Raw genomic sequence first — 20944 nt, forward strand, 5'->3', positions numbered from 1 at the left:
GGGTCTACACAGGAAAAAGACAGCAGTTTGCTGTTCGCCTCTTCTGTCAACAGCCAGGACACAAAGCTTCTTGTTGTCCTCTGAAGCACCCAAAACTGTCAAGCTACTGTAATGTTTCCTGAGAGGGGGAAGAAATAGAGCTAGTGGCCTGTGAACACTCTAAGGGAGAGGGAGAGGAAATTACCTGTGGCAGGCCTGCTCCGAGACGTGTGAACAAAGCTGCAGCGTCTAAGCAGAAACTGGCCTGGCCAAACAGATTGTGTTACCGATGTGTCAGGGACCCGCATGCACCAGACACCACGTTCCCTTACTGCTGCAGAGAAAAATTACGCACAAATTGACAGAGAGGCCTTGAGTCTGGTTTAGGATGTCTGGAAGAGAGTTTACCCTTGTTACTGATCATCAACCACTAGAGTCCATACTCAATCCAAAGAAGGGAGTTCCACTAACATCAGCAGCACAAATGCAGAGATGACTGTTTCTTAGAGAACACAATTACAAGATCGAATTCAAGAGGACAACTAATCATGGAAATGTTGATCAATTGCTCTGTTTGCCCTTGGAAAAGGGAATACTGGAAAATTTATAAAACAAAAGACACTTCTCTTGACGTATTCTCCGCAGTGCAAATTAAAAGTCTCTCTAATACAGCAGGTATGATCAAAAGGGAAACCAGAAAAGACCCCAAACTGTCTCAGGTCTACATAGCCACACAAAATGGCCAAAATGTGCAGCAGAAGCTCTTGTTTCCCCATTTTTACCACTGCTGAGAGCTGAAGTGTTGGAGGATCTACATGCTGGTCACCTAGGTGTAGTCAAAATGAAAGTGTTAACTCAAAGCTTTATCTGGTAGCCTGGGGTAGATCAGCAGATGGAACAGCTTGCCATGCACTGTTTGGGATGCCAAGATCAGCGCCTCTCCATCCCTGGAATTGGCCTACATTGCCTCGGCAGAGAATTCATGTGGATTTTACCAAACTGTTTCATGAGCACAAATTTCTTGGTAGTAGTGGATGCAACTACAAAGTGGCCAGATGTGCTCCCAATAGCCTCCACTACTGTTGATGTATTGGGAAGCCTCCTTGCAAGTGTTTCAGAACACTTAGTCAGCGACAATGGATCAGTTTGTTGCAGAACAGTTTCAGTCATTTCTAAAAATGAATGGAATAAGACATATTACGTCTGTACTGTACTACCCAGCTACTAATGTGTCGGCAGAAAATTTTGTTCCTGAGTCTAAAGAACGCACTGCAAGCAATGCCAGCAGAATACACCACTCTACACTAAATCAGAAGCTTACCAGTTGTCCCCTTGCATATCGTAATGCAGCACATTCCACAACAACAACTCACCAGCCATGCTGTTCCTGGGCCATTCCTTGTGTTCACTCATGAAATTCCTCAAACCCAGTCTCAGAAGGAGTATGAAGGACAAATAGCAGAGACACGTTACAGGCTCCTCAAACAAAAAGGTTCAATGTTTCACACCTGGACAAGCAGTCCTGGCGGGGGACGACAGAGGTGATCAAAAGTGGGCACTTGGAAAGATTAAGGACTGAACTAGCCCAGTTTCCTGCATGGTGCAGGTTGCGTCTGATATCGTCTGGAGACAACGCACTGATCAGCCGAGGAGAGCAGTCAATTCAATTCTCAGAGAAGGAAGTTGGCTACTGGTATCAGAAGTATTTGGTGCAGTCTCAGGGTCTACTCCTACAACCACACGGAGCAGGCCTCAGAATCTGAGATTGTTCCACAGCCAAGCAGAGTGACCCCCCCCCCCCCTGTCAGGAACGGTGTTATCCCACAAGAATAAGAAATCCCTCACAGCAATTAAATTTTTAGGTTTTAATGGGACACTTTAAATTTACTATACTGTGGAGCTCTGTATATAGTAGCTGTATTATATGATATACTGTGTATATAATCCAGACGCATTTTATATTGAGTTAGAATTTATAGATAAGTAGGGAGGAGTGTTGTCAAATTAATATTTAAGTAATATTTGAGTGATCTTGAATATATTATTGGGTGATTAAACATTCTTGTGCTTTTAAATAATTAATTACTGGTTATATGTATAAATACATCAATTGCATATATCATCACGCTACCGCGTGATACAGGCATGCCTCACTTAAAGTAAATCTGAAGTTAGACTCTCATTTCTGGACTCCTATGTCTTCATTTGAATTAGTTTAATGTTTTAAAGTTACTAAACATAATACGATTCACCTCTTGCAGCTCGCCCACGTTTGACCTTCTGTAAACCTTATCTCATGCAAGATCTGTAGCCTATGAGTTTAACTACAACATAGAAATGCTGACACAGAATTTTGTAATCTAGGTTTTCCTGATCAGGCAACACCTATACTTTAAAATTCTCTTCCTTATTTTCAAATCCCTCCAGCAGCTTTGGCAACTGAAGTTCTGCCATGATATCTACTATACAAGGTCCCTGTACTCCTTCAATTCTGGCCCATCGTGCATCAATTCATTTAACCCCTCTACAATGATTAGACTTTCCAGGTCATAGATCTTAAACTTTGGAGCTCCCTCCTAAATTACGATGTCTTTCTATGCTCCTTAGAAGTGGATGTGATTTAATTCTCACTCAATAACAATATTGCCCAATGCTCTGGGACATTTTGTGATATTAAAAGATATTATAAGTTACGAATGAAGAAATTCCCATTTAATATTCAACTACATCTTATTTACCCCTTGTGAAAGAACAGAAACAAATGTATTCATTCCTACGATTAATGAAGTATATATGCACCAAGGTAGATGAGATTTGGAGTCATGGAACACTACAGCACAGAAATAGGCCCTTCAGTCCATCTAGGCTATGACAAACTATTATTCTACTAGTCCCATTGAGCTGTACCTGGATCATAACCCTCCATCCCACTCCCAAACACCTACTAATCCAAACTTCTCTTATATTTGTGACAGAAGAGGAAACACAAAATGTATGATTCCCGTGAGGAATCCTGGATTAAACTGAGATATTACAAACAATGAGAAATCTCAGCATTGAGATGTCACATTGTTTGCAATGCCTTCCAAATAAGTCTTCAATTTTAACTTATTTCCATGTCTACCAACAGAAGGATTTTGAAAGATCCTCCTATTTTCTGGCACAGCAGATATAACTTAAGTACTGGAAATAAAATAAATTGCATATAGTAGAAATTTCTAAGAGCTGAACCCATTCCAACATGGCCAAACATTTTAGTTCCACTTCTCATTCCCATTTTGCCATGTCAATCCATGGCCTCATCTTGTGCCAAGAAGAGCCCATCCTCATGGTGGAGGAGTGGCACCTTATATTCTGTACCCTCCAAACTGATGGTATGAATATCAATTTCTCCTTCCAAGAAATGAATTCTGCCCCCCACTCCTATTCCCCACTCTGACCAATTACTTCTCCCTGGCTTTCTCCTCCTTCCCTTTCTTCTATGGTCCACTCTCCACTCTTATCAGACTTTTTTTTCCTCCAGCCCTTGACCTTTCCGACCCATGTGGCTTCACCTATCACCTTCCAGCTAGTCTCTTTCCCCTCCCCACCTTTTCATTCTGGCATCTTCCCCCTACCTTCTCAGTCCCAGAGAAGCGTCTTGGCCTGAAATGTCGACTGTTTATTCTTTTCCATTGATGCTGCCTGACATGCTGGGTTCCTCCTGTATTTTGTGTACGCTTCTTCAGATTTCTAGCATCTACAGAATTTCTTGTGTTTGTAATTCATAGAAATTTTCAAATAACATTAATATTCTTAATGTTGTAACCTTATATTAATATAATTGTAATAATACATATTTTAAAACATGGAATGTCTTAACTGATTAATATTTTACATATTGCTCTGTCAAGTCAGATTTTAAATCATAATCGGCCAACTTTTGTAATGTACTTTGACTGCTTTCCTTCTCTACAGTATGATAATACCATGCTAATTGCTGTGGTACCCTTCTGAAATAAAACAAATCAATTTCATTTCCTTCATCTGCAGTAGGTGTGCATTTAATACACAAAAGGCAAGATTAATTCTCTGCGTTCCGACATATTTACAAGTGGAAAGTGCAAACGTTTTAAACCTTAAATGTTTAAAAAAATTGGATGTGACAGCAGACTAAAGGAAAAAGTATCTTCTACTATCCAAGAAAAGCTGAAATTAAAATTAATACAAAAATCATAGATAGTGAGTTACTATTTTGTCCCAGGGTGAGCATTAGCCGGAAAGGTAGGCTGCTGGAGGCATGTTAGCAGACATCAGCTTCTCCAACTTCTTGTGTCTCCCTTCTATTTGTGCAACAAATCCACTGTATTGCAAGGCAAACTTCTCTGGTCAGGTATGAAATGGCAGTCTCTGTGATGCTGCATGTAGCTATCAGTCTGCACATTTTAAATTGGATTATTGTCATCAATTTCCATGTTGCCTCCACTGTCACTGTAGTTCACATCCAGCCACGGGTTACAGCAAATTTAACTCAAAGCCAAAAACACAATAAATGCACATTTTGTGGCAGTATAGTCACCATCCAGGTCCAAGTTTAACAAATTTCTGAAGAACAGATATATCCAGGGCATGCCAGAATAATATCAGCATTATAATTCTTGTGCATATATTGAATATAATTGATTACCTTTATTTTGAACTAAATACTGGCTACATGGCATAAATGTAGCTTTTATTTGTGACATAACATTGAACTGGGTTTGAGATTTGCACAATATATGGCAACTATGTGGCATATTTCATGCAGCCAGGTTGTTCAATGTACCCGCTACCTCACTATTAAACTGAAGCAAAACATAAAAAAAATGGAAGTATAAATGAAAACAATTCAGGTTTGATATCAGTGTTGAGAAATTTAAGTAATAAACAGTGACAGTTAGTCCTATTTTCAGTATCCTTTTATTTTGGAGCAGATCACCAAAAATGAATCATGCAAGGCCACTTCCAAGTAGCTAATGCCTAGAAATGTCAATGTATCTGCTCTGGGGTCAGGAATAAAATAAAACTGTGACATGGCACTTCATAAATTCTCAAGCTTCTTCCAACACCCTCCATAGCAAAGGCCTACAAGATAATTTGCATAATTGCATTTTCTTTAATAAAAGGACCAACAGTCACCATCTTACTCGTCAAAGCCCACTTGATAATTCAAGAATTGGAACTGGTTTATAATTGTCCACATGGACCAAAGTACAGTGAAAAGCTTGTCCTGCAAATTGTTTTTACAGATCAATTCATTACACAGTTTATTGAGGGTATATACAAGGTAAAATGGCAACAAAGTGCAAACCAAAGTGTAACAACTACAGAAAAAGATCAGCACATGTAGACAATAAGGTGAAGGTCATCTCAAGATGGATAGTGAGGTCAATAAGTACACAGAAACACAACAGGAATCTATTTAATGGTGCCAATATCACTTCTCAGCATTATACCACAAATGGTACTGTTGCAAGGACAAGGCTGAGGATGAACCTGAGTGCAGGACACAGACGCGGAGGCAGAGTTAGGAGGCATTCTTGATGTAGCGAGTGTGGAATCCGTATCCAGGAGCCATGCTAGACTTAGACCTGGTAGTTCTAAGAACCATGAAACAAGGTTACTGTTACGAATGAGGAGCACCTCTGATAGGCAGAAGGGTGTAAAGTCATCCCCCCCACCTTTGGAGAATCGCAAAATCGCTATTATTTCGCGTCTGATACCCAGGAAATGAGAGAGATAAACAGCTCATGTCAGTAATGAGAGAGAGACAACGCGGGGATACACAAAGGTGGAATGTCTCCTCCTAACAAAAGCGGAACGGAACCACTGATTACTGCTATTGTCTCTTGGAGAAGGAATTGTGTATTCAGTACTGTTCTATTCATTGAAACTCCTCAGGGGGCAACCAGAGTGGTCTGGTTGAGGGATTGCATCATCCCAACCTGATTGACACCTGAGACCCCGTGAGTGGGGATAAAAGTAGGGTCTGGGGAAACACCCCTCAGACGCACCAGGAGAGATGCTACGAGACCGGTGGGGGCTTGTGTGTGTGTGTGTCCACCCTTGCCTGGGTGACGAGTCCTCCACAGAACGGCCTAGCTCAAGGACGGAGGGGTCATACATGAATGGCCACAACAACAACACATCGACGGATCAAGATCGTGAAAGGAAAGTCGGCAAGTTAATAGCTGTTACTCTCTCTCTCTCCCCCCAACAATTGCAACACAGTGATCAACAACTACCGCAGCCTGCATGAACTGAACTGAACATTATATTTCCATCGGACAATTCATTATCCCCTAGACAACGATAGAGCTTATTTCTTATTGATTATTATTATACCTGCACTTTTAGGTTTAGTATTGATGACATATATTATCTGTATATTTGCATTGGTATTATTTTTGTGTATTTTTACTAATAAATACTGTTAAAAATAGTATCATCAGACTTCAATGGACACTCTTATCTTTGCTGGTAAGATACCCAGTTACGGGGTTTGTAACAGTTACTTACACCAGAGTCGACCAACGAACTGGCAGCTCCTTGTTGTGATCACAGGGTTTTTATCTTGCATTTGCTGATGGAAAGCTGGTGTGTGTACTTAGTGGAACCTGGGAATGACTGGAAACTAAATGAGGGGATTGAGGCCCAATTCCTGAGGTCAATAGCTAGGTGGGGGATTGCCAGAAGGGACCATGACAGGTATTTGATCTCAAAATCATTTTGATAACTGACATCACAGCTTTTCAAAAGTTAATGTAAGACAAATGTTAATCATAGATTGATTAATATATTAAGTAGTGCAAGTAAAACAGTCTTGGATAATTCTAGAAACAGTGAAACTGGCGTTGTTATTCCTTCTCTGTATTCTTCAGGAATCACATCCCAATGTCAAGCGAGGATAAATAACTGCTCTCTTTTAAAACCATTTCTCTCTGCTATAGCTTCATGATCCAGTGGAAGAATTGCAATTGAAGTGCATTTTTTTTCTAATAATCTTTGTTCGCATGTTTAACTATTCCTGTTTCAGTAATTTTCAACTGGATGTAAAAAACCAAATTGAACTGAGAACTAACTAAAACTGTTTGAAGCACTTCACTTCTGCTCAAGGATAAAAAAGAAGGTAGCTCTTACACAATTATATTCTTCCTGTCCACCACACATTTTCTGGAGAATGCAGCCGTGAAAGCACAAAATCTGACCAATAAGTTTTCAATACGATAGGACCATTGGATTCAGTAGCCTCTCCATTCAGCCCACAATGTCCATGCTGACCACCAAGCCTTCCTTTACACTAATCCTACATAATTCCATTATTTTCCCCACATTCCCATCAACTCTGTCTAAATTCTGTTACTCCTCTGCACTCTAAAAGCAATTTATAGTAGCCAATTAATAAACCAACCCTGTGGGAGGAAACTGGAGTGTGGGGGAGTGTGAAAACCAACGTAAGAACATGCAAACTCCACACAGACAGCATCAGAAGTCACGATTGAACTTGGGCCATTGCCGGTATGAGGCAGCAGCTCTACAAGCTAGGCCACTGTGAAATATGCAGTTGGAACCTTATAACTGAGCTCTCACATCTGGGAGCTCAACATTTCATCTAAAGGCCCTAGTTTTATTCTGTCCAGCTGCACACAATAAGCAGGAGGCTGAACCCCTGAAAGGGACAATGAATTACCTACAGTTTGGTATGCTGACATTTTTTGCTGTTGCAACAACTCTACAGGAGTTCTGTGTGCATAGAGTTGGTTCAAGCTGTAGACATCTCCAGGGAGCAGTGTGGCAGCTGCTGAAGACTTTATGTTGACTTCATTGTTAGGCTGAATCCAGCTGTCATTAACATGCATTCCCTGTGCAATGCCACAATAAACCACACAGTTGTGGGCACAGCTCAGTATCATGGAAAGCAGGAAACCCGCCAAGGAGTCAGTCTATACTCTTCACTGCCTCATATAACCAAAGCACCCTCCTATTCTGGCCATTCTCTACTCTACTCCCCCCTCTTCCTGGGTGGAGGATACAAAAGCCTAAAAGCAAATACAACCAGGCTCATGGGCAGCTTCTATCCCACTTTTACAAGACTTTTGAACAGTTCCCTGGTACAATAAGACCTCACAATCTATCACATTATGGCCTTGCACCTTACCAGCTGCTTGCATTGCACTTTCTTTGTAACTGTTAAACTTTATTCTGCACTATTTTCCCTCATTGTGCTAACCCAATATCCTGTTGTAACGCAATGATCTGTATGGATGGCAGGCAAAACAAAGAGTTTCACTATCTCATTATTCATGACAATAATAAACCAATTTACTAACTTATCAGGGCAATGCAGGCTGAGCATATAGAGCAGGACATGCTGCTGGGCAACAGGGAAGATGAGGCCTCAGCAGGAAAATATTCACTGAAGATGCTGAGGCAATCATTTCTCTACCTGAACCTTCTCTACAAAGCTAACATATACAGTATGTGCTTCACAGTAATCTGCCAGTTGTCGCAACTACAACTGCACAGCAACAATAGGAATTATGATGGCCAACGAAAGAACTAGTTTTACATCCAAGTCTTACCAGCAGAAGACACTGTCTGCTTCCCACTGAGTATTGCAAGAGGGTAACCCCTATGATTTAACCTTGGGAATATGAACCACTTTTCATTCTCTTTTGCCCGAAACCAGCTGGTGCAAACAAATTTTCACGATCTAAACTAAGCACATCAGCAAATATTTTCAGAAAAACCACCTGGCATGTGAGACAAGATTAGGTATCTTCCCATAATTTCTTTTTGTTCTCGCCAAAGACGAACGAGTACGTACAATTTGCATTTCAATTGGTTTGCATATGATCTAGATGATGACATGGATTATTTATAATCCTGCATCAATTTTAGAATAAAACTGCCCAGGAGGATGCAACCCACTGACAGTTTACTTTTTGAGAGGAGCTGGTACACACACCCCTGCCTTCCCCATACATTTAGAACTATTTTCCTTTAAAAGATGTTAACCGAAATCCCTTTAGAATCCATCTATTTGAACTGTGCCTATCACCCCAACAGGGAGTACATTCTGAATGCTAGATATTCAATGAAACCTATGTTCTTTTGCACATCATTTTAAATCTTGTCTGGTTGTCAACCCCCTCAGTCACTGAAAACAGATTCTAGTTAATTACTACATTTACCCCATTCTGATTTTAAACATGCCAAGCACATTTTCTGTTATGCTCCTCACAGTACTGAAAACAGTTTCTCCACCCATCTCTGAATCTTTATCATTAGAATCATTTTATTAAACTCCTTTCTTTTTCTCCTCTCTCTCAGCAAACCTTTCAATGTGCAGTACCCAGAATTAGCCACAACATTTCTAGCCAGAATTGGAGAAATTATTTTTTTATTGGTTTACAGTAACCATTTGGTTCTGTTTCATTTTATTTAAAGATTAGCGTTATTTGTCACATATACATCGAAGCATACAGATATAATGCAAAGCAGCTTTTGTGTCAACAACCAAGACAGCCCAAGGATGTGCTGGGGGTAGCCTGCAAATGTCACCTTATTTCCGCCATCAACATAGCATACCCACAACTCGTATGTCTGGAATGTGGGAGGAAACTGGAGCACCAGGAGGAAACTAATGCAATCATGGCGGTGAATGTATTGCACAAACACCTTGCAAACAGCAGCAGGAATTAAACCCTGATTGTTCATGATGTAAAGCGCTACTCTAACCACTATGCCACTGCGCCACCCTTATGCCTTTTCAATACAATTTCAAGATTGGATATGCTTCATTCTGATCTGTTTTGGCTAGCTTGTCCTGCCACCTTTAAAAATTTATGCACTAACATTGTGGGCCTTACACACTCTTCATAGTAGTATTGTTTAACTTATATTTTCTCTTATTTCCCCCTACCAAGATGTAAACCTCCCTTCTGAATTTCATCTGCCATAGATGCGCTTTTCTAAACACAATAAGATAGAGGAGCAGAATTAGGCCATTCGGCCCAATGAGTCTATTCGGTCATTTCATCCTGGCCGATCCATTTTCATCTCAACCCCATTCTTCTGCCTTGTCCCCATAAACATTCCCACCCTGACTAATCGAGAACCTATCAACCTCTGCCCTAAATGCACCCAGTGACCTGGCCTCCATAGCCACCGGTGCAACAAATTCCACAGATTCATCACCCTCTGGCTAAAGAAATTCCTCCTCATCTCGGTTCTAAATGGTCGTCCCTCTATTTTGAGGTTGTGCCTCCTGGTTCTCGACTCCTCCACCAAATGAAGTATCCTCTTCACATTCACTCTATCTCGGCCTTTCAACATTTGATAGGTTTCAATGAGATCCCTCTCATTCTTCTAAATTCGAGGAGGCTCAGAGCACTTAATCGCTGCTCATATGATAACCCTTTCATTCCTGGAATCATTCCTATGAATATCCTCTGAATCCTCTCCAAAGTTCGCACATCCCTTCTTGAATAACGGGCCCAAACCTGCTCACAATACTCCAAGTGTGGCCTCACCAGTGTCTTATACAGCCTCAGCACCACATCCTTGCTTTTATATTCCAGTCCTCTCGAAATGAATGCTCGCACTGCATTCGTCTTTCTCACTAAAGATTCAACCTGCAAATTAACCCTTAAGGAATCCTACACAAGGACTCTCAAATCGCTTTGCAACTTGGACTTTTGAATTTTCTCCCGATTTAGAAAATAGTCTATGTGTTTATTCCATCTACTGAAGTGCATGCCCATACACTTCCTGACAGTGTATTCTATCTGTCACCTTTTTGCCCATTCTCCTAGTCTGTCTTTGGCAGTCTCTCTGCTTCCTCCACACCAGCTGCCCCTCCTCCTACCTTCATATCATCTGTAAACTCAGCCACAAAGCCATCAATTTCACCATTCGTTGACATACAATGTAAAAAGAAGCAGTCCTAACACAGACCCCTGTGGAATACCATTAGTTGCCGGCAGCCAATCCAAATAGAATCATTTTAGTCCCATGCTTTCCTTCTTGCTAATCAGATAATGCTCTATTCATGCTAGTAGCTTCCTGTAATACCCTGGGCTCTTATCTTGTTTAGCAGGCTCATGTGCGGCATCTTGTCCAGGGCCTTCTGAAAATCCTAGTATGTAACATCCACCAACTCTCCTTCGTCTCTCCTGCTTGTTATTTCTTCAAAGTACTCCAATGGACTTGTTAGGCAAGATTTTCCCTTCGGAAAACAATGCGACTTTGGCCTATTTTGTCACGTGCCTCCAAGTACCCCCAAACTAAATCCTTTACCATCAACTTCATCATCTTCCCAACCACTGAGATCAGGATAACTGGCCTATACTTTCCTTTCTTCTGCTTCTGTCCCTTTTTGAATAGTGCAGAGACTTTTGTAATTTTCCAGTCATCCGGAACTACGCCTGAAACCACTGATTATTGAAAGCTCATTACTAATGCTTCCACTGTCTCTTCATCTACCTCTTTTAGAACACTGATGTGTAGTCCATCAAGTCCAGGTAACTTATTTAGCTTTAGACCTTTCAGTTTTCTAAGCACCATCTCCCTAGTAATAGCAGCTGCATTCACATCTGCTCCTTAACGCTCTTGAACTTCTGTCATACTACTGTCTTCCACAGTGAAGACTGATGCAAAATACTTATTCAGTTCGTCTGCCATTTCCTTGCCCGTTCTTATCTCTCCAGTGTCATTTACCACAGTCTAATATCTACTCTCTTTTACTCTTTATATATCTGAAAACACTTATGGTATCGTTACAGCAATTTTTGGGTTTAACACATTTACATTTAACAAATGACTTTGGGTCCAAGTATAAATTGTGGATTTAATTTAGATTGCAGCTCTGAAAAATGGGTTCATAAAAGCTGTGAATCCCAGACCAAACAATGCTGATTAAAATTCATTTGGATGTTTGCAATGTGTGCACGAATCGGGAGGTGTGAAGTTTGTGTGTAGTTTCAAAGAAAGCATTGTTCATACACTGTAAATATGGAATTGCCCTTTTTTTGTTCAGCACATAAAATATTGAGGCTAACTTTGGGCCAGGCAGACCTTTCGACCAAAAGCATCTCCACATGATGCCAAAGGTACTTTGTGGTGTCGAATCAAAAAGCTGCTTCATAGCTTCCAGTACTTTAATCCAGTGACTTCATTCACACAACAACAGGTATCATTTTTGATATTACTGACCAACTTACCTTCATATTTCATTTTTTCCCCTCTTATGGTTTTTTAAATTACCTTCTATTGGTTTTAAAAAAATGTCCAATCCTCTAACTTCCCACTAATTTGTGCTCTATTATATGCTCCTGCTTTGGCTTTTATGTTGGCTTAGAATTCCAATGTCAGCCACATTGCATTATCCTTCCCTTAGAACATTTCCCTTTCTTTGAGATATATCTATCCTCCACCTTCCAAATTGCTCCCAGAAACTCCAGCGATTATTGTTCTGCCGTCATCCCTGCTAGAGTCCCCTTCCGATCAGCTTTGGCCAGCTCCTCTCTCATTCCTCCGTAATTCACCTTACTCCACTGTAATATTGCTACATCTGACTATAGCTTCTCCTTCTCAAATTGCAGGGTGAATTCCATCATATTATGATCACCTTAAGCTCTCCAATCGTATTCAGTTCCTTACATGACTCCAATCCAGAATTGCTGACCGCCTGGTGGGCTCAACCACAAGCTATTCCAAAAAGCCATCTCAGAGGCATTACACAAATACTCTCACTTGGGATCCAGCATCAACTTGATTTTCCCAATCTATCTGCATACTGAAATCTCCCATGACTAACGTTACATTGATTTTTCTATCCCCCACTGTAATTTCTAGATGACATCCTGGCTATTTTTCAGAGGTCTGTAAATAACTTCCATCAGGGTCTTTTTACCTTTGTGGTTTCTTAACCATACCCACAAGTATTCTACACCTTCCAATCATATGTCACCTCTTTCTAAAGATTTGATTTCATTTTTTACCAGTAGAGTCATCCATCTCCTCTGTCTACCTGCCTGTCTTTTTGATAGATTGTGTATACTTAACTATAACTGTCTTTCAACCGTGACTCTGTGATACCCTCAGCATCACACCTGCCAATCATTAACTACAATACAAGATAATTTACCTTATTTTATATACCGCATGCATTCAAATGTAATTCCTTCAGTCCTGTATTCATCACCCTTTTCAATTTTGTCCCCATTACACTGCAACTCATCCCACTGACTGCAATTCTGCCCAATCATCTGCCTATCCTTCCTGACAGTCTAGCTAAGCACTGCCTTGGCTTGTAAACTAACATCCCTATTCTCAGCCCTATCACTTTGGTTCTCATCCACCTGCCAAATTAGTTTAAACCCTCCCCAAAAGCTTTAGCAAACCAGCCCACAAGCCATCGATGTCCTCTCATACTATTACCATTTCATTCTCTGTTTGCTGTATTTCCAGGTTTTGTATCATTTGCTAACTTTGAAATTATGGTTGGTAACACCAAGACATGAATATTAGTCAACAATAACATTTATCAGGCAGTGGTCCTTGCATCACTCTAGTCTGGGAAAAATATTCCTTGCTATTTCAGATTTTATCCCCTAGGCATCATTTGTTAACCAGGCTTGCAAGCAGTATTTTACAAAATACTTCTTGGAAACCAATAACGAACTCATCCAGAAACATAGAAAACAGGTGCAGGAGAAGGCCACTTGGCCCTTCGAGCCTGCACTGCCATTCAGTATGATCATGGCTGATCACCCAACTCAGAACCCTGTACCTGCTTTCTCTCCATACCCCCTGATCCCTTTAGCCACAAGGGCCATATCTAACTTCCTCTTAAATATAGCCAATGAACCAGCCTCAACTGTTTCCTGTGGCAGAGAATTCCACAGATTCACCACTCTCTGTGTGAAGAAGTTTTTCCTCATCTCAGTCCTAAAAGGCTTCCCCTTTACCTTAAACTGTGACCCCTTGTTCTGAACTTCCCCAACATTGGAAACAATCTTCCTGCATCTAGCCTGTCCAATCCCTTTAGAATGTTATACTTTTCAATAAGATCCCCCCTCAATCTTCTAAATTCCAGTGAGTATAAGCCTAGCCGATCCAGTCTTTCTTCATATGAAAGTCCTGCCATCCCAGGAATCAATCTGGTGAACCTTCTCTGTACTCCCTCTATGGAAGAATGTCTTTCCTCAGATTAGGGGACCAAAACTGCACACAATATTCTAGGTGCGGTCTCACCAAGGCCTTGTACAACTGCAGTAGAACCTCCCTGCTCCTGTACTCAAATCCTTTCACTATGAATGCCAACATACCATTTGCCTTTTTCACCGCCTGCTGTACCTGCATGCCCACTTTCAATGACTGGTGTACAATGACACCCAGGTCTTGTTGCATCTCCCCTTTTCCTAATCGGCCACCGTTCAGATAATAATCTGTTTTCCTGTTCTTGCAACCAAAGTGGATAACCTCACATTTATCCACATTAAATTGCATCTGCCATGAATTTGCCCACTCACCTAACCTATCCAAGTCACCCTGCATCCTCTTAGCATCCTCTTCACAGCTAACACTGCCGCCCAGCTTCGTGTCATCCGCAAACCTGGAGAGGCTGCATTTAATTCCCTTGTCTAAATCATTAATATATATTGTAAACAACTGGGGTCCCAGCACTGAGCCTTGCGGTACCCCACTAGTCACTGCCTGCCATTCTGAAAAGGTCCCGTTTACTCCCACTCTTTGCTTCCTGTATGCCAACCAATTCTCTATCCACATCAATACCATACCCCCAATACCGTGTACTTTAATTTTGCACACTAATATCCTGTGTGAGACCTTGTCAAAAGCCTTTTGAAAATCTAAATATACCACATCCACTGGCTCTCCCTTATCCACTCTACTAGTTACATATTCAAAAAATTCTATAAGATTCATCAGACATGATTTTCCTTTCACAAATCCATGCTGACTTTGTCCAATGATTTCACCTCTTTCCAAATGTGCTGTTATCACATCTTTGATAACCGACTCTAGCATTTTCCCCACCACCAATGTCAGACGAACCGGTCTATAATTCCCTGGTTTCTCTCTCCCATATGGACAACCATGGACTTGTCTGTGATAATGTTCTCTTTTTTTTACACTAATGTCTTGTTTTTACACTTTTTATTTCTCTCTTCTCTTCTTTGTGTTGGACAATTTCTGTATAATTTATAAAGTGTGTTGTCTGTACTTTTGTGGCTGTGATCCTGCCGCAAGTTTTCCATTGTTACTTCACCATACTTGTGAACAATAAACTCAATTTGATTTGAACTACACTACCTTCATCCAACTACTTTGTGACTATTGAAAAACACTTTCTTCAATCAAACTTAGCCCTTATTAAAAGTTTTCCCCTAGTTCATATTTATATAATTAAGTATTAATTCTCTTCCTGTGAATGTTCTGAATTAGGTTTGGCTGTAAAATCAATTAGCACAAGTGACAATCAAATTTAATTTATGAAACTTATCTTTGACAATGTAAGCAGAAGTGATATCAATACACTGGAACAAATCATTAATACCACTGGTTCTTGGAAACACTGTTTTACACAAAAATCAACAAATGATTGAACAAATTAAAATAGTCCTCATAATAGATTTGGATGGCAGTTTGGTTTATAATGCAGATTTCAAAACATTCACTACAGTTATTGGTGAAATGATTTCGACAAGAGTATAGTGTTTATATATAGCAATGCATAACAGCAAACTGTGAGCTTCAGTACTAAAATAGAGCAGAATTTATCATTAAACTGTCAGTTGACTTCTTGTTTCTATTTAAGAATTCATTTTGGCTTCTTCTTGCCAAATATGACTGGAACAGGAAAAGTCATCATTTCTGAACTGCCTCAGCCAGCAGACTAGAGAAAAGACAGTTCAACCAAACTGGACAAACAGAATGGCTTGGCCATTTCATCATTTGTCTACTTAAAGTCATTTTGGATGACCAGCAAAAGGTTTCTAACCTATACAAGTACAAGCTTTAATGAGAGAAAACATGATATATTACTACAGCTCAAAATTCAAATGATCCAATATGTAGTAATAATTCCGGGACAGACACCAACTCCAATTTTTGATTTTCGGGTCATAGAAGATATAATATTGAATAAAATTGTGGACTCAATCATACAGGTCCTTTTTCATGCTCCAAACATTCTCTTGGCCCTCCTTTTGGCTGACATTTGCAAAATTACAACCTTCTCAAACTGCAATGTAATTCATGGAGTAGCAAAAAGAAACTTTCAGAAAAGTATTTAAATTCTGTTATTGTGAAGTTTCATAGAAGTGTGTAAGCACATTACTGACATGTGACTTTTTAATCTCTTTCAAGTGAATCCAACACTTTTCCCATAATATTTTCTGTTTCAACTGTTCCGATTATTCTTCGTTAAAATACACATCACAGTTGTGAGTGAAAACACCAGCTGCTGATTCAATGTTACACATAGAATTATATAAGATCTAGCAGCTCTATGGGGAGATTACTCATGATCAAAGCCTAGGATTACTGGTCAGGCACAGTGATAAGCCAACAGTAAAACACAATTTCAAAGCTGGTGAAGACTAAAACTAAAACTAAGGTCATATTAATCCTTTTCTCAACTTACTCAATATCCAATACTTCTTGTATTGGATATATAACAAAGCCCTTTGGAAAAATCAACAGCATTTAATCTGCAATATACTGTAGATGCAATGTGGAAAATTACTGATTTCTTTCTAGAATGAAGTCATATTACAACTGCCCAACTCTAATTCGGATAAAGGTCAACAATGTTTAACTTACACTCCAGCTTATCCTCAGCTCTTCCTCGCTCCAACAGTGACAGATAACAGACAATATCCTTCAGGTAGACCACTTGGGGCATCTGGGACTGTGGCACATGGGGTGGTGTCTTCAGAGGGCTGTGATTCTTCTTAAATGATAAATTCATCCTCTTGTCTAAACTTTTTGTACCTGTGAAATACAGATGTTGAATTAACCTTAACTGTTCGTGAGAGTGAGAAGCTTGAGCATGGGATGGGGAAAGCTTGGGGTTGACAGAACAAACAATTTGGTTATGAAATGTTTTAGTCATAAATTTAGCTACTCAAATTGAACTACGTCTCAGACTTAGATCCATTCACTGTGAAGCATAGAACTCCTGGACTTACTGATAAATTCTAAAACTGTGGAAAGGCAGGAATTGAATCTACCATATACTTCACCGCTGGCCTCCTCTCGGACTCTATTAGCACAGATCAGTCTAATTGGAACACTCATTTACACCACTCATCAGATTTCACATGAAGCAGCTTCCACAGCCTCATTTCAATACGGATTACAGGATTTCAGTTTAGTACAGTACAGTAAATCTAGTACAGTATTTTACATTTCCTGAAGAACGGCCTCTGCCTAAATTGTCAACTGTTTATTCAGTTCCAAAGTTACTGCCTGGCCTGCTGAGTTCCTCCAACATTTTGTGTGTGTTGCTTTGGATTTCCAACATCTGCAAATTTTCTCATGTTAATTATTTTACATTTTAAAATCATTTTAATCAATTTTGATAGTTTTTTAATTGAAAGAAACATTAAAACCACGTTAAATTCAGCTGTAAATTTGAGCAAAGACAAAGTCTTATCCGTGGGGTGGGGAGGGGTGTCGGTGAGATGGACCCTTCACCACTGAGCACACTAGGCCAGTGAGAGGATATTCCAGGCAGCCATGTAATTTCAAATGTCATTTGCTTTGCCTATAGATGACCAACCTAAAAAAATACTTTTAAGCCTGGTGCTGATTTTTATCCACTGGTGCAGTGGTGAGCTGGAATGGTACAATAGATCTGATGTGATCCAGTGGTGTTTATCCCCTCATGCCCAAGGAAGAATGCAAGAACGAAATTTAATCATAGAGATATAACTTGGCAGAGACTGGATTGCATTAATGCTTCCAAAAATGGAAAGCCTACCAACTATCAGATCATCACTGACGTCAACTTCAACAGGCACATTCTTGAAGGTCGTTGACAACATTGTAACTATCTTTGGTTATCATGAAGTTGAAAGGTGCTCTGCAAACACGGTTTCATTACATTATATGGTTTGCTTCTGCAGTGTGGCAGCCACCGTTATTGCTATCTCAAAGACTTTATTCATGATAAAAAAAAACTATATACAAAGGAAGAAAGAGCACTAATACCTTTTTGCTTTGTGGTCATTGCATTCAGTGGTGTAAACTTCAAAGAAAAGTAACACAAACAAACATAGCACCATTGCCACAATATGTGACTCTCTGAGGTGATACACTTCTCATTGCTCAAGGAGCTTCCCTACCCAAATCTGCCCCTCCATGAGCAGTAGTGGAAGAAGCCTATACCATCCCTTTCACCACACATCCTTAGTATTAGCTGCACCAAGCTTCAGAGCATTGTTCAGCACGTATACCTGCAGCCTAGACTGTGCCAGTCTGCAGAATTTCCTTCCATACGCCTCTCTGTGCTGAAAGCCTAACAAGTTTCAGGCAGATCAAAGGGTGTCTGTACTTCACTGAGTTGATGACCTTTCAGCCTTGGTGTGTGCTTTCATGAACAGACAGCCAGCCCTCTGCTACACAGCTGCTACACTTGCACCCATCTCCACACACACTGAGCAAATCCACAGGCTGCAAAGAGCTGGGTGACTGTCAATTCCCCATGCAACTTCACCCAGCAGCTTGCACTGCAGGTGATATGTTGTCTATAGAGGAAGGCCCTGACTGGGAGGGCACCTCTCATTGCCAGATGGGCGGGATCTTGGTGCTATTGATGAAACATTCTGCAGATGGTTTGGACTGTTTGCTCATGGAAGAAACCCACAGAATCCAGAGTGTCCCTGTCCCACCGTGTTTGCAGTACACTGTGCTGACAATCACCGGAAGGGCTTGGGGTCAAAGCTATTTACTCGGAAGAACTCTCCCACAGTCAACAGGTAATGGGCAATGTTCAGCTGACTAGGATTTGTGCAGCAGAGAGGAGGATGGGCTTATTTTTCACAACATCACAGAAAGGTGGAATCTTAACATGTTAAGACACTTGGTGTCTGCATACCTGGGATCCACACAGACTGCCTGGTGGTCATTAGGATGAGTGCACTTATGCCCCTATTCTCTGGAGACATGCAGTGTGGCCCATTGGGCTCACTCCATCTTGGATTCCCAGATAAACCGGAAGATGTTCCAGGTGACTTCTGAGGTAGAGGAGTGAGGAACCAAGTACAGCAGCCCTGAGAGTATATTGCATCAGATGATCGTTCATCCCAGTTACTGACTGAAAACGCTACTTCTGCTGACCCAATTTTTGTTTAATCTTTCCAATCCGCTGCAGCCAATTCTTGTTAGACACCTCAGCCCCTCTGAACCAGATCCCAGCACCTTCAAGTAGTCAAGCCTGATTCTGAAGAGGCCACTGGATCAGTTGGGCCAATTACAGAACAGCACAGCCTTGCTCTTTCTACAATCGATTTCAGCTGTGGATAGAAACTCAAATTTGCTCCAGATGCTGACAAATCTGCAGAATGATGTTCAGTTCAACCAAAAAATAGTGATATGGTCCATGTACAGAGCAGCTTTTTTATTTGAGTGATCCCTCTGATGCTTGTCTTTCCTGATGCATTTAGTAAAGGTTCAATGCAACACTCTAGCAAGACAGGGGAGGTTAGACAATCCGGTCTGACTCCAGACTTGAAAGGGAAGCCATCTATTTCCCACTGATTAATTTTGAATACACTAGATATCTACATAGAGCACTTGGAACCAATTACTGATTACTTCCCCGAAGCACATTTAGGATCGCAGAAAGAATAAGGTGTGCAAAGAACTGCAATCACATCGCTTGCTTTCCCCCCCAAGTACCCAGCTTAGTTTTACACCTTCAAATACTAACAGCACACTCACTGTGACCATGAAGAACAAGTTCTACTAAGGTTTCCATTATTTCCTCCATGAAGTCCTCACTTCCTCAGGGAGGTAAATATTTGCCTATGACACTTAAACTATGACACTTCTTAAAAACTGCTTGCCTTTTGTAATTCAGCTCTCTACCAGCAGCTGCCACTGTAGGTTTGTCTATGTACAGTACAGCATTGTGTAATCTCAACTTGGCAAAAACCCTCCTCAGTTATGTAAAAATAGAATTAAAATGTATAGATCTACTTCAACGCAAAATATTTTAAATACTTAACTAGTATGAAACCAATGTTAACATGATGTTTTAACTTCCATATAAAGATGAACTTCATTTGTCACATGTACGGTACATTGAAATGTTGAAACGTACAGTGAAATGTATCATCTGCGTCAATGAGCAACAGAGTGTGCTGGGAGCAAGCCACAAGTGCCCCCAAGCTTCTGGCACAACATAGCATGCCCACAACTTACTAACCCTAACCCATATATCTTTGGAATATGGAAGGAAACTGGAGCACATGATGGAAACCCATGTGGAGAGTGTACAACTGGCTTACAGACTGTGGCAGGAGTTGGACCCTGATCTTTCTGAGGTCTGCTGGCGCTGTAATTCATTAGGCTAAAAGCTACTGCATTGTGGGCTAAGCTATTCAAAATTAAGTAGAACAGAAGCAATTTTATTTGTGATCTGATCCAAGCTTAAAAAAAAGTCCTTCACCATCCTGATTCCTGGTTCATAATCTTCAGGTTTTCCTTCTTTTCAGCCCAATGACTCTCTCTCATCAGTGGATCACGAGTTGGTTTATCTCCATGCCAATTCATCCAGTATGCTCAACTGGATTAGTTTCCCTTCTTCCGTCTGCCAAATAGATCAGTATGTTGATCCTCTCTCAGCACTCAAACTACACCCTATTGTTCTCAATTGTTCAGCTACAAAATGTGTGTTTTGCATTATTTTATA

At 40.5% G+C, this 20944-nt stretch overlaps 1 protein-coding gene across 4 annotated transcripts in view; it reads right to left on the bottom strand.

Moving 5' to 3' along the window:
* Positions 1 to 20944, bottom strand: part of LOC132392730 (diacylglycerol kinase beta) — a 521872-nt gene that overhangs the window by 288215 nt on the left and 212713 nt on the right. For all 4 annotated transcript variants that reach the window (XM_059967021.1, XM_059967020.1, XM_059967019.1 and 1 more), the window contains one exon: positions 16849 to 17019. In XM_059967021.1, coding sequence (XP_059823004.1) covers positions 16849 to 17019 — 171 coding nt within the window. The remainder of the gene's footprint in view (positions 1 to 16848; positions 17020 to 20944) is intronic.

Source organism: Hypanus sabinus, chromosome 4 (assembly GCF_030144855.1).
Source record: "Hypanus sabinus isolate sHypSab1 chromosome 4, sHypSab1.hap1, whole genome shotgun sequence".
NCBI lineage: Eukaryota > Metazoa > Chordata > Chondrichthyes > Myliobatiformes > Dasyatidae > Hypanus > Hypanus sabinus.